Source organism: Dromiciops gliroides, chromosome 2 (genome assembly GCF_019393635.1).
Source record: "Dromiciops gliroides isolate mDroGli1 chromosome 2, mDroGli1.pri, whole genome shotgun sequence".
Lineage (NCBI taxonomy): Eukaryota > Metazoa > Chordata > Mammalia > Microbiotheria > Microbiotheriidae > Dromiciops > Dromiciops gliroides.
The window spans coordinates 627,897,265-627,915,390 of NC_057862.1; the positions used below are offsets into that span (position 1 = coordinate 627,897,265).

An 18,126-nucleotide genomic window follows, 5' to 3' on the forward strand; every position below is an offset into this window, starting at 1 on the left:
GTCACTTGTACCTATGAATATATTATTTAACATCAGCATATCCACAATTTGCCAATCATACCTACTGCACCTATTTTGTGATTTCAGATTTTTGCAAACACTAGTGGGTCCCAGTGTGTGTGTATGTATTTATGTATGCATGTATGTATGTATGTGTATTTATATATACATGCATATATACATATACATGCATATATACATATACATACATATACACATACACATCCCTTAATTCCTTGCCCACCTTAACTATAATTTACCCAATGACACTCTAATGCAATGTGAATTTTCCTTGGTGGAAAAGAAAACTATTGCTCTTTTTAAATACTCCCTATAAATTGCTCACTGCAATACTACTGTCACCCAGAAGTGACTGGTGGCGCAGAGACAAATATTCATGGTGACAATTTGAGGGCTTTTGAGTTTATGAATAACTCTGAAGAGAGCTGGAGCAAAAGGTTAATTGCTTTAGTTCATAAAAAAGAGTCTCATAGTATCCAATGGATAACTAATAACAACAATAAAAATGACATGGAGGGTGGGCCTTTAGCATCTTTTTCACAGAAACATCATGTCTTGGCTGGTCGATAGTTGATTTGAATATCCCTTTATCACCCTCTGTTTCAAACATAAGCCACCTTTATGCACCTTTTCATTACTATTTATTTCTTAGCACTAGACACAAAAAAGGCTCTGGTTATTCAGAGCCCTTAGTCCCCCAAAACAGTCCTGCTGTGTTTTAAAGCTACCCCACACTAATCAGCCAGCTATTTTTAGGCTGCTAAATTACATAAACACTTTAGTGTGTAGTAATCACTGGATAATTAAAATCTGAAGGATCAATATTAAAAATGCTTCCATTTTTAATATAAGGAAACATCTTACACCAATTGGCTGCAAGTACTTCATCACATTGTGCCTTAAGTTGCTTTCATTCATCTATTTGACAAATGGAAATTGAGAGGAGACAAGGCTGTGGCTCATTATAATGTATGATCTTCTGCTCATTGGGTCATTAGTTGCAACTACCAGTGGATGATTGAGAAAGTGAGGAGTGTATTAGTAGAGCATAAGGGAAAGATATTGTGACAGGAATTGAGATAGGTATTAGATTAGATGGGTTCTAGTATCCCTTCCCACTCTGGAAGTTAATGGTCCTATGACTCCTTCCTCTAGAGAATGTAGAGAAAATTTATGAGTGGAAAGAACCCTGGTTTGGGCCCTAATTCTGGTTCTGCCAGTGATGATCTCAATAGCCTTGTACAAATTCCTAGACTTCTCTGGGCTTCAGTTTCCTTCTATGTAAAAGGAGGTAGTTGGACCAAGTGATTACCAAATCTCTGTCTCTAAAGTACTATATGTTTCAGTTTCAATCACACTCACATAGTATCACTCAATAAGTTGCTATGTTTTCTAATATATGGGCTTCTACTACTATAATCAAAAGTATCATTTAATAAATATTTGGTCAAAACACATATGCTGGAACCAGGGCTGTGAAAAGGTATCTAGATGTGAAATGTAGTGTCACGTGGGAGGAAAAGCAAGAAAGTTAAACTTTAGAGTACATAAAAGGGAGTAATATATAATAAGTCTATATAGATTGGAGCCTAGGTACTAAAAAGACCTCTGTTAACACAGTTCTCCTATAATGTTCAAACTGTCTCTGTCTTTTAATGAATTTGCATTACAAAAAGTGTTTTAAACACAATTTCTTAATATTCAATCTTTTCAATGTCTTAATTATACTTTACCTTTCTCAGCCTAATGATGCCATCTTGGGCCTGGGCATCCGATGTGATTTCAAACAGAGCTGTCCCATCACCATCAATGATGTCATAAGATGACCTGGCATTCTCACCAATATCCTGGTCATTTGCTTTTACTCTTCCTATCGCAGTACCAAGAACAACATCTTCGGGTACTGAGAAGTGATACAAACCTTAGGCACAAAGGGAAAACACTGAGCATTAAATCAAGTTGTGACTCTCCTATCCCACTTCTCCTTCTTTCCTGACCTTCTTGAGTGGATGGCTGGGATATGAGACATAAACAAACTATATTTATTCGAGCTATGTACTTAGAGCAGCATAATGTGGGAATACTTGGTTGATTCTGTATGAATGTTCCTCTTTTCTCTTGCTATATTATCCCATCTACTGCCTGCGGGGATGTTCAGTGTTGCCAAACATAAAATATTAAGCTCTTTTCAGCACAGAAAGATACAATGTGTGACACACTGCAAGGCACTTTTGAACTTACCTTTGTATTTACAGACTTGTAGCCCATTTTTGATAAAATCCAATTACTAAACTTCTGCTGTGCCCTCCAGCAAGCTGTTCAGATACATGAAAGATTTCTCTTTGTTACTAAAGTCCTCACCGCTCTGATGACCACACACCCTGCCTTCAAACCTCTCTAGACAGAATACAATTACAGTGTGTATTTATTCTTCTGTAGGGTAGAAAACTGTCTAATTAGTGGAGATTCAGGAGTCCTCCCATTCATATTTCAAAAGATACAATAACTACTTCAGACCACGAATTACTGTGTTCATTGGTTTGCCAAGGACATCTTAATGCCAATGAAAAACCAGCTTTGTGGGCTCTAACATGCAGCAAGGAAAATTCAGCAAAGTATTACCTGAGATTCAGTACTATCTTTGACTCAAAATATCTGTGTATTCTGAGGGAAGTCATTTTCATTCTTTGAGCCTCAATTTCCCCATGTGCCAAATGAGGTGACTTAACTAGTTAATCTCAGAGGTAGTTTTTAGTTTGGACATTCTTTAATTGTATTTCTCATTTCACTTGATCATTTGAGTTGGTTGTTTTTGTTAAAATGGGATTTATCTCATAGCACTGAGTCCATTTAAAGTTAATCTCATTCCTTCCTGCCCACCACTTTCTCCCCCTGCTTCAACATACACAAAAACAGAAATGCATGCCATTATGTCCCTTAGGTTGGGGGAGTAGAAAAAGAAAACAAAAATTATTCTCTATTTCCAAATAATTTTAACCGAGAATCTGTTACTGGTACACAGAAGAGGCATTTAATTCATATTTTCCAAATCTTTACTAACTGATCTAATTGAAAAATCTAGAACAGTGTAGTTGATAGAGTGCTAAACTTAAAAGTTCAGAAGACATGAATTTGAACCCTGTTTTAGACATTCATTAACAGTGATCCTCAGCAAATCACTCAACCTCTCAGGTTCAGTTCCCTTATATATAAAATGAGAATAGTCATAGCACCTACCACATAGGATTGTGGTGAAAATCAAGATTTACATACAGACATACATACATACTGAACCTTAAAGCTTTATGTTGAGGGAAGCTAAGTGACACAGTGCATAAAGTACCAGCCCTGAATTCAGGAGGACCTGAGTTCAAATCTGACCTCAAAAACTTGACACTTACTAGCTGTGTGACCCTGGGCAAGTCACTTACCCCTCATTGCCCTGCAAAAAGAAATAAATCAAATAAATAAATAAACAAACAAACAAATGAATGAATAAAATAGATAGATAGATAAATAAATAAATGAATGTATAGAGTAAGTAAATAAATGAATGAATGAATGAATGAATAAAAAGCTCTATGTAACATACTATAATTACACTAATAATGGCACTCTAAATTTTGCATATCATTTCACATACATAATTTCAATTCAATCCACTAAATATTCACTAAATGCCTATTAAATGCCAGGTTGGCGAAGGAAATGGAAAACCACTCCAGTATTTTTGCCAAGAAAAACCCATGGACATTACTTACATGGTTGTTGGGATCATAAAGAATCAGACACGCTTAAACAAGTGAACAATGACAAATGTACGGGGCCCTGTGCTAAGTGCTGGGGATACAAAAAGAGGGAAAAGATAATCTCTTCCCTGAAAGATTTTACAATCCAATAGGAGAGGCAATTTTGCAAACAAATATATACAAAGAATGGTGCATCGAGGATAAATAGGAGATAATTAACACAGAGCACTGGAATTAAGAGGGCTTATGGGAGGCTTCCTATATAAGGTGGGATTGGGGGGGGGGGCTTAAAGGAAGGCAGGGAGGTCACTTATTGGAGTGGAGGAGGGAGAGTGTTCCAAGTAGAAGAGACAATCAGAGGGGCAGCTAGGTGGCTCGGTGAATAGAGTACCAGCCCTGGCTTCAGGAGGACCTGAGTTCAAATGCGACCTCAGACACTTAACACTTACTAGCTGTGTGACCCTAGGCAAGTCACTTAACCCCAATTGCCTCACCAAAAAAAAAATACATTTCAAGGGACAATCAGAGAAATTTTATTATGAATAATAACCCTATTGGTTAGTGCTGTAATTACCCCAACTTTGCAGGTAAAAGAACTGAGACTTCAAGATGTTATAACTCATCCCAGGGTCATGTGGCTATTAAGAATTTCTGAGATTTTTTTGTTGTTTTTGTTTTTCCCCTAGGCCTTCCCAATTTCAAATCCAGTACACCAAGTACTATAGTGCCCTAACTCTAAGAAAGTTCATACCTCAGGTGAGTATAGACCCAATCTCATTCAAGTATGATTTTAATTAAGATAGATATCAAGGGAACACATTCAGATACTGCTAGAGCCACTATGGAAATCCTTAAGAGATATTGCAAATGGTACCTTCTGAATCTCTTATTTTCCTTTTTTCTCTGCATCCGTGTTAATATATTTGATATTGATTTCTTCTAACAAAGGGAATGATTTTTAACCTAATCTGCCATTACTAAATTCAAACAATAGTTTTCTGAGGAAGAAGAGCTGCTAATTAGAGCATTAACTAAACTGGCAACTTTAGATGATAAGTCAGAAAGTGGAAAGGGAGGAAGTCTCTAATTCAGACCTCACTCAAAAGCATTCATCAATGGCACTCTACTTACTATTTGAAAACAGGTTTTCATTTGAAAACAGGTTCATCAACATTACCCTTCCATTCTTTCTCTACTTGAATTTCTGTAGAGGAATAATTGTCTTTTGGCATTATTAGTGTTTGTGCCATTTTGATTTGAGGGGCAGCCAACCATTTGTCCTTAGTGAGTTAACTAAGTAGCCACTCAAGCTGTCTTTATGGTTTCCCTTATTTGTACTCAACCTGAAAAATATAATTTAGGGATCATTAAGCAATTGCTTTTCCCCACACTCTTACCAAAAAAATCCCCTAAAAACTCAGAAGAAATAAAGATTAGGGAACAATCATCTTTTACTAGGAGAAAAAAATGTGTCTTCCTAAATAAAAGAGCTCTCTTCCTATTATCTTCTCCCCAGCTAGATTTGACTGAAATAACAATTTAAAGGTCTTCAAACATTTCATTATAACCAGAATGTATCATTAAGCATCATTTTGTTAAATACTGGATTTAAAAAGTGCCTTTGGACATTAGAAATTTCATTGACTCTGGACAGTGCATTCTGATAAAATTTTGTGTAATTTCTAAGGGATCTGTGTTGAAAGACCCACTTTCTATTCTCTTCTGGAATCCACTTTCAATCCCAGAGTAAACCAGAAGCTGTTTCTTTTCTTGTGTGCTTGTTCATGATAACCTTAAAATGGTTTTGGTTTTCCCTTGCTACTGTATCATGAATCATATACATCTTATCATGCATTAGTCTATTCAAGTAAAAGGAAACATTGAGAATTCCTGAGAGAAATGGATAAAAGGCCTCCAAGTTTTAACCTGTCAAGATAGGTAAAGTTGGGTGGGGTGGGGCACTCTAGAAGCAGTATCAAGAGAAAACCCAAGAAAATCAGGGCAGAGATAGAGAGGAAGAAACAAGTGGCTGAGAAAGAAATCTGCAAGAATCCAGAAAACAAATTACAATTTTGCCCAGGCATGGCCCAAACCACCCTGCCTTGCCATTGTACCTCAAATCCGTTTAAGAGGTAATCAATCATCTCTTCACTTCTCACCCTTTCTGCTGAAATGGACATAGGTGACTGGCTAGTGTGAGTGATGATTTAATGAAGGGGCCAAGCTTCTTCAAGAAGCTAGATGACCCTCAATAAGTCATTTCATAGACAATGAAGCTATGGCAGACAGCTTTTTACAGTGGGTAGAACACTGCCTAGCTATCTAGGAAAATAGGGTTCTATTTTCAAGGAAAGCTCACTAAATTTAAAACTAGGAGATCTAGATTCAAATATGGGTTTTATCATTTCAAAGCTTTTTGGTTAGAGGCAAGTCATTTAAATTTTCTGCCTCACTTACCTCATCTGCTAAAGAAAGACAATAGCATTTAACTGTACAAGTGACTCCTCAAGTTTAATATGAGGAAAGCAGATTAAAAATTGGAAAGTACAGTAGAAACATGAGTCAGTTTATGTTACATATTCAATTGTTTCTAATAAAGATCACCATCAAGAAGCAAGCCAAGGCTCCCAAATCCTGTCTTTGTGCTAGCACTAGGAAACAGGGAGTTGTGCTTATATAGCATACTAATAGTTTACTGAAAATGAGAAGTCAAGTTATAAATCAGTGTTCACTCTATTTGGGAGAAGTCGACCTCTCATTGGACCAACCTTGGAAAAGGTGTAAAGTCATTGTACTTTGACTTTGGCCCCATCCAACTCAAATTTGTGTGTGTCCTTTTTCCTTTTCCATTAGTGCCTTTTCAGTTATCCATTATAGTACCATAGTCCTGGTGGTGAAGGGGATGCCAGAGGCCATCTATAAAATGCCCTCTTTTTACCAATGAGCAAACAGACCTAGGGCAATTAATGAGCCCAAAGTCACATAAACTAGAAAGTTTAGAGAAGAGAATTGTCATAAGCCTTGATACTTACCTCTGATTCCTTTTAACCCATCTTCTTGATAATTCATTCTTATAAAAATGTTCATGCTTGATAAGGTATAAAGTGGTATTCTTTTTCTATACATTTTATTAGGGATCAAAGTATTAAAACAAAAAAAAGATTCAAATGGTAGGCACTGAAACATCCCACTAGAGTGGAGAAAAGATCTTTGTTTGTTGTTGGGAAGTTGATGGGTGTGGTATAGAGTTTAACCTTTCCAGTATTCCAGAAATCATAAATTTTCCTTCACCTCCTTATAAGAGTTTTTTTTTTCAATGAGTTTTGATTTCAGAAGTTACAGCAAGACAGAGCTATTAGTGGGTAAGCAGTATTTATCCCAGTGCCTGAATCTATCTATTTAATAAAATGCTACCTAATTTATTGTTTGAGTGAGATTTCAGTTCAATCCCCTCATTTTACAGATGAGAAAACTGAGGCCCAAGAGCTGAAGTAATTTGTTTAAGGTCACACAGATATTAGTGGGGGCACCAAACCCTAGATCTTCTGGCTCCCAGGCCCCTGCATTTTCCCTTGTACCATCTATGTACAATCATGTACTCTTCCTTTCCATCAGTTACTTGGTTCACAAACAATAAGGGTCAAGCACAAACAAGAAGGAAAAAAGCAGACAGTACAAATGCTTATCAAGAGGCCCTGTGTGGTAGGCTCAGCCAAAAGAGCTGTCTCTTGCCATTACACTGATGTGCTACTCTGTGAATCTCCACATAAAAGTATCTGCATCATTAGACACATGCTCAAGTCTATTGCACTCCTGCCCTGCCCCGGCTTCACAAGTGAGAAAATGTAATACCCACTTTGCCATCCACAGAAGGGAAAGGAAAGAGCCAGGGGATCACATATCTCCTTGCCAGAGTCTGTGTCTCTTGAGTTAAGCACAAGCAGGATTCCTAGTTATAATGAGTGGTACAATGAAACTCTGAAGGAGAAATTGTACTGTATATATACCAGTGGGCTGGTAAGCACAACTTATGGCTTGGAAAAATTGGTTTCAAAGACATTATCTCCTATATTTTATATGCACTTAATTGTTTACATGTCGTCTCATCCATTAGAATGTACACTGTTTGAGGGCTGGGAACATTTGTTTGTTTTTAATTTCTTCCACCTCCTCCCATAAGAGCTTAGCACAATACCTAGCACATAGTAAGCCATTAATAAATTCTTTTTGATGAATGACTGACAGTTAATATGAAATATTTCCTTTGCAGGAAGTGAGAATAAGCTCCACTGGAGGTCTGGTTACTATATCCTGAAGCAGATATCTATCTGATTCAGATATTAATGAGTTGCCTAGATTGAGATTTAACTCTTACTGTTTATCAATGCCTTCTACCCCTTATTAAATATGTCATCATTCTGTTAAAATGTTTCGCTGCCCTTCACCAACAGGGTCCCTAGTATTTTCTATAGTAATTCAGAAGTATATAATTCTCAAATTACTTCCTATATTTTATTTCATCCATTCTTTACAAATCCTAGAATGGAAAATGTTGGAAGGATTATATTCATTTTAACGTCCAGAAAACCCAGACTTTTAGACGTAAAGTCAATTGTCCAAGATCACACAAAACTAGCAAGGAGCAGAGTTAGGATTCATTCCCAACAACTTCTGATTTCAAAGTCCAACATGTTTTTGCCTAGACCACATCTGCCTTTATACTGAAATTTATCAAAACTTTGAAAAACACTGTCCTCAATAGGGGAAACATCTCCACTTATACCTGCCTAAAGTTAGTCATCTTTATTATATTATGCTATTGCCTAGCCTAGTCTGCTGTATACAGTATAGCATATTGAAGCATTCCCATGATGCTTAAATGATGGCGGCCAGTCTGTCTCAAATATCCATTTGGAGTTTCTTTATGTATATTTGACTTGAACTTCTTCAAGCAGTGACAGGATGGTCAATCATCAAGGAAATTCCAAAGAAGATATCCTATTAGGGTCAAAGATGTTCTAAAGCAATGTTGTCAAAACCAAATAGATAGGAATCCGTATTTAAAGATCCCTTTGGGCCACATGTTGATGTCATTTTAAAATGTAATGTTATCTGTGTTTTATTGTATTTTTAGTTACTTTGTTCAATATTTCCCTGGTTCAAGCTGCTTGGGATCATTACTGGGGCAGGCATGTATTTGATAAGTCTGGTCTAAAGTACCTTCAAGGTCCATCTGAGCTCCAGGATTCTCTGAATCTACAACTACTTTATTATACATTGAGCCAGATTCTCTCCCTTTTATAAAGAAGAGAGGCTTGGCACGGAAACATCAGCCTACCTTCTCTCCTACACAGACAGGCATTTGGCTGCATTGGCAGGCAGGCAGGTTTGTTCCTGGGGAATCAAATAGTATTCCAAAACTAGATGAAAAAAGGGCCAGAGACTCAGAGTCTTTGAGTTGGAAGGGACCTTGAAAATCTTTTTCTCAAAACTTTTTTGTAGAGGACTGACTGAGCCTGAGAAACTGATAATGGCTCAAAGCCATGGAGCTTTGGCAGAACTGGTACTCAAGCCTACCACTACTACTGATTGGTATTCTAGGTCTCCTACCATTTTGGTAGACTGCTTTATTCTTCCACCTCCCTCAAGCTCCCACATACCAAAACCCAACTCTGAAGAACTAAGAAAAGAGACATTTACTAGAGATATTAAAGTCAAAAATTATGGTGCCCCTCTATGTTGCTCCTTGTGCTAAAATAGGCACCTCTAGTTTCTATATTAACTCTTTCAGGATTCTGGGATGTTAAAGTGTTATAATGACAGGAGTAGAAATATTATACACATGTGTATACATGTATGCATATATCTTCAAAATAGAACCTATTAACTTATCATATAACTTATTTATCATTAATTAATTCAACATAAATGCATTTCCCAAGTAACTGAAGTGCTAAAAGTCATCATTTAAAAGAGAAAATAGGGGGCAGCTAGGTGGCACAGTGGATAGAGTGCCAGCCCTGGATTCAAGAGGACCTGAGTTCAGATCTGGCCTCAGACACTTGACACTTATTAGCTGTGTTACACTGGGCAGATCACTTAGTTCTCATTGCCTCACCAAAAGAGAGAGAGACAGAGAGACAGAGAGAGACGGAGACAGAGAGAGAGAATAATTGTTGTGATGTCATTATCACATTTTCTTTCATTCTTAAATAAATTTGATACACCACAGAAGTTGTGATTTCAACCATGTAAATATTGGTAAAAAGTTCAATTAACATATTAATTCCTTAGGAGTTGAGTTAATGAGGTGTTTCATTTTTTGTTTGTTTGCTTTTAATGTCCAGATAATTATAATCCCTGCAGTCAAAATCTTTCTTGAATAGCCACTCTGAACTGACCTGCTTCTCTTTCAAAGGACATAGGAGAGTCCACTCATCTGAAGTCTCTATAGCATTTACTCCATTTCCATAGACCTGGAGAATCTAATGTTACCTGTTTGCCACAATGAGGCATCAGGAAAGAATTTTAATTGAGGAGAGGCACTAGACATTATTTTTTATTATTTTTTGACTAGGAACACCAGTGATTGTTCTGTGCTCACATGTCCTTAGAGAAAACTTAGGTATTTGTTCCTTTGCTAAGTGGCTCTCATGCTTCCATAATTTTCTTCTTTTTTGCTGTTAACTACCTACCAGTCTTGATCACTTTCCTTGAGTCATCCACTAGTAAAACTTCCTTACATCTCCCTTACTGAAAACATACACTGCTTTTTTGAAAGTGAAATAGACAAGCTTTTACAAACTATTTTTCCTTATTTTACACACAGTTTTTAGTTAATAGACTCTACTGTGATATCTTGATGAGAGCTCTAGATTTCTTTTTTTGAATACATGGACTTTATGATAGCTATTTTTTTAAATCACCAACAACCCTTTCTCCCTTGCTTCTGAGTTTGTAGCATTTTTTCTGATAGTTTAAGTTTTCTTGAAATCTAACTATTGATTTGTGGGATTTTACTATATTTAGGCTTGAAGTAATAATTCATTCATATATTAAGGCATAAGTATAATATATTGAATATATTTGATGACTTCTTGTACCCCAGTTTGAATAAGAAAATAAAAGCAGTGAAGGAATTTCTTTTACTTTACAACCATAGTCACTAATACATAACATATTAAGATTATGTACTGTCATTGTCTTGTCCAATTCATTGAACCTCAATGAATTGTAAAATATAGGCAGAAGTTCAAAAATAGCTATCAATCCAACGTAGGAATTTCACTTACTCTGTGCAAACTTTGGAGGATTGTCATTGACATCAGTGAGTGTAACGGTGAGAGTTGTGGTCCCAGACAAGCCTCCTGAATGCCCACCCATGTCTTTAGCTTGGATGACCACCAGGTATTCCTCTTTTGCTTCTCTGTCCATGTTGGGAAGTGCTGTTTTAATAATAGCTACAAAGGGGAAAAAAAGCAACAAATCAAGCCAGAGACAAAAATTAGAAAATGGACCCTCATGCTGATTATGTTTTCATCTCTTTTGAAACCTTACATACAATCTCTTATCTGAAACTATCATTAAGTTATATAGAGTAGAAATATTTATAAATTTGGAGTGAAGACACTTGGGTTCTTAAATTTTCTGTGATTTGTTAACTGTATGGCTTGGCCAAATTAAGTCATTTATTTGGACCTCAGTTTCACCATTAGTAAAATGAGGATGATAAAAATACTCATGCTTCCTTCTTCACACCATTGTTGTGAGGAGAGTACTTTGTCTATGGAAAAGCTGTTTATAATGTTTATTATGTGTTATTCAATATTATTATCATGATCACAAGAATTACCTAAGGAAGAAGTTGAGAAAAATGTACTAACACATAATCTATATTTTCTTTTCTGCAAATAAAAACATAAATCACAGTACCATCATATTCATACAATTGTTCTGTGGGGAAAATTACAAGTAAATGAATCCTAACATCTATTATACATCTGGATTCTTTTACAAAAGGACATAGATATACAAATAGCTAAGAGCTTTGGTATCAAAGATAAATTATTATAAAAGCTATAAATATATTGGAAGAATTAAAGGAATATACATAATAAAGACCAACTCAAAGCTACAAGATGACAGTATTAATTGAAATGCTAACTGATGACAATAATATCACAATACCATATATTCATAAATACCAAGCTAAACATAATTTTAGAAGCATTACAATATAGAGATGAAATACAATCAATCATACAGAGAAAAGATAAGGTACATATCATCTTGCCTGCTACCGGAGTTTTCCCAAAGATACTTTTAGGGAACATACAAAAATTGAGTTTATGTTCTGATGCTAATATTCAGTTACCAAAACAAAAACAAAACTATATTAAACACCTGTGCAGTAGTCTACCTAACATCATGTCAAATATTAATACACTTGTCTCAGTAGGATTTTGTGGTGATGATGATTATGACGATGAACAACTCACATATAATTTTACTATATTTATGTAACACTCCCAAGGTTGCAAAGCACCTTCTTTATAATGACCCCATAGGAGAGATCATGCAAGGCCATGAATTAGAATGAATTAGAGACTAGAAACACAGGACTCAGAAAGATAAGGTAACTTGATTAATAATGATAAAAATAATACTAATAATAGTAGTAGTTAATGTTTTTACAGTACTTAAGGTGGCTGGAGTCAGGAAGACCTGAGTTCAAATTCAGCATCAGACACTTTACTAGTGGTGTGACCCTGGGTAAGTCATTGAATCTCTGTTTCCTTCAATTTCCTCAACTGTAAAATTGTGTTAATAATAGAACCTCCCTCAGAGCATTCTTGTGAGGATCAAACATGATAAAATTTGTAAAAGTACTTAGCATAATGTCTGAAACATATTAGGTACTATATAAATGCTTATTCCCTCCCTTTTAAGGTCTGCAAAGGGTTTCACATAAATTATCTCATATATAGGTTTTATTATTATCCGTGTTTTACCAGAGAAAATACTAAGGCTAAGCTAAGTTTGGTTTTTTCAGGATCACAACAGTTAGCAAACATCTGAGGAATGATTCAAATCCAGGTGTTCCTAATTCCATGGCAAAGACTCTATCTACCATGCCATGCTTCCTGTCAAAGTTATTCAAGGATGCAGACCATTTAATAAATCAATCAAATCCCTCCACCCGATGTAAAATAAGTATTAAGATGCTAAACCTTTGTATTTTAATAAATTGAGAACATTTTACTATTGAATCAATCAGTCATAAGCTTTAGATAGGTTTAGATGCTTCCTTGATCAATTAGAATGACCTCACACTTGAAGTGCAGGAAGAATGTTCAGGTTGCTGAAGAAGCTTGTTCATGCCCTATGAATCATCTATAAAATATTGACCCAGTTCAGCTCCAAGAAATTCAGACATCTGGTAAAGGAGAACAGGATAGAGCTACCCTTGAAAATGGATCATTTGGTGAGAGAGAAGAGCATCAGAGCCTTAAGCTGGGTATTTGCCCCTTCTCTTAACTAAAGAAGGAACTAGTGAACTTCAGAAGGGCAGAAGATTTGGAATTTTTCATTGGCATCCTAGCAGTATTCCCCAGGACAGCAGAGGTTGGTCAGAATCTCTGCATAATAATTCTATGATAGACTGTTTGAAATGTGGAAAGCAGATTCAAGTCTCAAGAGTCAAGAGGATTGAAGCCCAGTAGAAAATATACACTGTACAGGAATAAAGACCCCAATAAAATGACTCCCAGAAGGTATTATGTTCCCCTTTTGCCACAGGTACTTGCTAATATTAATCTGCAAACTAGTGGAAAAGTGTGTCATGGACTTTTAGGGGAATGACATATATTACCAACTATGCTTATGAGGCCATTAGCCAATTAGTCTGGCTAACCAATTTATAATAATTGATAATCATAGGAAAAAGCACAATGGTATGGCCTCATAATTAATAATAATATTCACCTCCACCTTACCCACCCACAGCTTCTTCCTTTTGAAATGTTTCTAAACTCTGAGGGAACTAACTGATCATTGTGAATGGAAGTGGGGAGAATCATCCCAGAGCACAGGAAAATGTATAAATGTAAATGTTGAAGTCACATCTTCTGACTCCAAAGGCTAGCGCCTTTTCCACTGTTGAAGGATTTTGAACTGGAAAGGGCATAGAAATCATCTCACAAGTTATTTTACATATGAAATAATTAGGGTACAGAAGAGGGGATTAATGACTTCCACTATGTCACATAGATAGTTAGAAGCAGAACCAATTTTCAACCTTGGTTCTTTGACACAAAAGTCCTGTTCTCTTTCCATCACACTGAACTTCCTTTTTAAATCAGCACATTTCCTTTCATCTAGGGGAAAGACAACATTCTCTTCATCCCCCCCAGCAATTCTATAAATGTTAAACCCAATTGGAAGATGCGGCACTTTCTCTGCGACTATTTTTTTTATTGTAATCCTGTTTTTTGAATCATGTTTTAATGAAATCATCTATCTGTAAAAAGAGTGCAAGGAGTTCATATTACCGAATCATTTGAGCTGTAAGAGCAACAAGGGAAATCTAATCCACCCGGGCAGTGGGCTTTTGAAAGAAAGCACAGAGCTCTAGGGCTCTTTATTAGACATAGAGATGACTCTTCTTTCAGGGAATCCCATTCAGAGAGCACTCAACTGGAGGACATTGCTTATTTGGAAACATTTACTGTAACTCAATAATATACTTGGATTCAGTAGGTTGTTTCAAAAAGTAATCATATTACACTGTGACTCCATGGATCCTACCCACATCATTATATCTCTATTTGTTTTCCCCTGTATTTAAATTAAAAAAAGATAGAAGAAAAAGAAGCAAAGAGGAGGGGAGGGGAGAGGAAAGAAGGAGAAGGGAAAGGAAAGAAAAGACACTGAAAGGAGGGAAGGAATGGGAAAGAAAGTAGAGGGAACAGAAAGGGAAGACTAATGGAATTCAAAAGCTAGAGCTTGAAGGTTATCAAATCCAACCCTTTCATTTTATTGATGAGGAAACTGAAGGAAGAAAAGAAAAAGGAACTTGTCTAGGCTTACTCTACTGTAAAAGGTACTATTCAAATACAAGTCTTCCAGGAGAGGCATAGGTAAGGAAGGAGAGGCAGGCAGAGTGAAGTAGAAGGAATTTGCCCCAACCAAAAAAAAAAAAAAAAGAAGGAAGAGAAGAAGATAGGAAAGTGGGGAGAGGAGAAAAATATGAGGGGGGGAAGGGGGACAAAGGAAAGAGGGGGTTATATTGGATACCTAATGAAGTGTTTTACTAGGAAAATATTTTAATTAGCATATGAATTATAAAAATGTCCAGATGTCAGGAGTACTTTAGAAAACACATACATACATACACACACAGAGATCTAAGCATGTGTGTGTGTGTGTGTGTGTGTGTGAGATTACTTTATCTCCAGGATCAGAATTTAAGAAGGTGGGGTTAGAAAATTGCTTTTTGCAATATTTCCTGTGGGAACACTATCATTCATCTATTTTAGGTCTTATTACTCTAACCAAGGATGACCTTGCAAAGTTATGCTATCCATGCAGAAGAATGACAGAGAGCTGCCACTGATATGAGAAAATTAAATAGTGTCCTGAGGGAAACTAGCCCAAACTATGTTCTGAGCTCAGGTTAGGGCAAGGCATGCACTCAAAGGCCCTTAGGTCACCTCAGACATTGATCGCTTGTGGATTGCCAGGTTCCTCCATGGCCATGTAGTTACCTTATGTCCTTATATAATCTTATTCACAATATCATCTCAGTAGATTTGAAGCCCTCTATCTCTATTAACTATTTTTGAAATGAAAATACTGTTATGAATAGCTGAGTAGTTGAAAGTAATGGAAATTTTAGTTCAGGTCTTGATTTATTTGACTCAGTCAGAAAGGTTAGGGACCTCAGAGTCCCAAGAATGAGAGGGGTTCCTTAGCTTATAAGACCCAGCATGAGAAGTTAAATAAAGACTTCCATCAGTAAGCCATAGAAATGAAGAGTCATGGGATCATGGGATCACAGATTTAGAGCTACCAGGGACTTTCTTTTTTATTTGATTTGATTTGATTTTTTGCAGGGCAGTGAGGGTTAAGTGACTTGCCCAGGGTCACACAGTTAGTGTCAAGTATCTGAGGCTGGATTTGAACTCAGGTCCTCCTGAATCCAGGGCCAATGTTTTATCTACTGTGCCACCTAGCTAACCCCACAGGAACTTTAAAAGTCATCAAGCCCAACATCCTCATTGTAGTTAGTGTCTAGAAGAGGATTCAAACTCAGGCCTTTGTTAGTGCAAGTACCATATTCTAGCTAATAAACTAGAGGTGTCAAACTCTAGGGCTACATATTGACTTCTTTTTGTTCAGTCATTCAGTTGCATCTGACTCGACATGCATGACCTTATGGACAATATTGCCCATGGATTTTTCTTGACAAAGATATTGGAGTAGTTTAACATTTCCTTTTCCAGTGGATTAAGACAAATAGAAGTTAAATGAAATGCCCAAGGTCATAGAACTAGTAGGTATCTGAGGCTGGATTTAAACTCAGATCTTCCTGAGGGCCTAGCCCTTTATCTATCCACTGAACCATTTAGCTGCCCAGCATATTGACTTAGAAAACCATGGTTGTATTGTACCTAGGGTCTATTATATTTTTATTTTGTTAAATATTTCTCAATTACATGTGAATTTGGTTTGACTGCACTTGAGAATTTTATTTTCCTGCCAAGGCTCACTGGACTGAGCTTGATACCACTGCCCTAAACTATTATCGAACATTTGTTTCAAAACAAGATTACCTAGGCTAACTGTAACCTTTTAGGGATCAGATGCCTGAGGCCCCAAGCTTGGAATGGACTCGTCCAAGGTCACTGAGCTAAAATGAAATTACCTAGATTATTTCTAATTTATATACATGTGGTATCTCAAGACACAAAACTAGAATGAATTTAGTCAGGGTCACTGAGCTGGTAAATGGCAGCTACAGAACTAGATTTCATAGATTAATGAGTGTAGAATATTGTTTGTCCTTTATTTTCATGGAGGACCAATGACATCATGGGGTGATATCTTGACTCAGGTGTGAATTGGATTTAAGTGAGGGAGAGTTGCACAAAGTCATCAGCTTCACTCTGTCTTCCAGAATCATCAAAATCCACTGACAAGACAAATTCAAAATGACTGACAATGGCCTAGGATACAGTGGGTGACCTTGTTGTTTTCGATGTCTGACCAACCTCTAAGCATCCACACCACCTGCTCTAGCTGCTTTCATGGCCATTAGAACAAAATATTCTCACCCACTCATTCTACTGGGAGAAGTCTTCTCATGTTTGGGGTAGACACTACCCTAACTCATTGAAGGGTTTGAGGCCCATTGGTTACCCTCAACCTGGTTTAGCCCATCTGCCAAGATCATTTACCAGGGTGTGTTCACTGTTCATGCTATAGCTTCTTGGAGGCACAGGTGAGAGTTGAGTAGCAGGTGGACATCAAAGGTGAAGGAGTAGCATTGAAAAGGGCTCAGCAATCCCTCACACAAGAGGTGCTAGTCTTCCCTGAACACCCATATGCCTCAGAGTAAAATAGTATCAATATTCTCAAAGCATAGGTCAAAAGCACCAATAGTTCTCTATGAATTCAACAAAAAAACGCAAATTCCTCTTATTAGCATTTAAAGTCCTTTGCAATCTAGTTTCAAACCATATGTTCAGACTGACTTGACGTTTCTCTTTCTCACATATTCTTTGTTTTTGTCAAACTGGCCTATGTGCTGTTATCTAAACTTATCATTCTATCTCTTACCTCCACTTTTTCATATAGGCTGTAGCCCATGTTTGGAAAGTTGTCTCTCTGTAACCTCTGCTTCTTAGCATCTCTAGCTCTTTTCATGGATCATCTTAAGGTCCATATCCTATACTAGACCTCCTCTGATCTTCTTCCTTTGGAATTGCTTTATATTAGTGTTGCATTTATTTTGTATTTTCTTGTTATTTTATGTATGACTTCCTCCAAGTCAGATATAAGTTGCTTGAGAAAAAAAACAAACAAAAAAACCTGTTTCCTTTTTATTTTTGCATTGCTCAGGCCTGAAGCTGTGTCTGGCATATTGTAGTAGGTGTACTATAAATGCTTGAAGAATGAATTAATGAGTTAGAACTGCAAGAAATATTTAGTTTCTCTTCAGTTACCAATCTTCTCTTAATGCTGATCCTTCTTGACCTATCTGAAGTATTTGATACTGTTGACCACCCTCTTCTCCAGGTTTCAAGCACCCCCTCTCCAGGCTTCTGTGATTTTCTTATCTTTCTATTTTTCTGAC

At 36.7% G+C, this 18,126-nt stretch overlaps 1 protein-coding gene across 1 annotated transcript in view; it reads right to left on the reverse strand.

Moving 5' to 3' along the window:
* Positions 1 to 18,126, reverse strand: part of CDH8 (cadherin 8) — a 526,134-nt gene that overhangs the window by 227,580 nt on the left and 280,428 nt on the right. Inside the window, 2 exon segments of the mRNA XM_043985317.1 lie at positions 1,755 to 1,942; positions 11,063 to 11,230. Coding sequence (XP_043841252.1) covers positions 1,755 to 1,942; positions 11,063 to 11,230 — 356 coding nt within the window.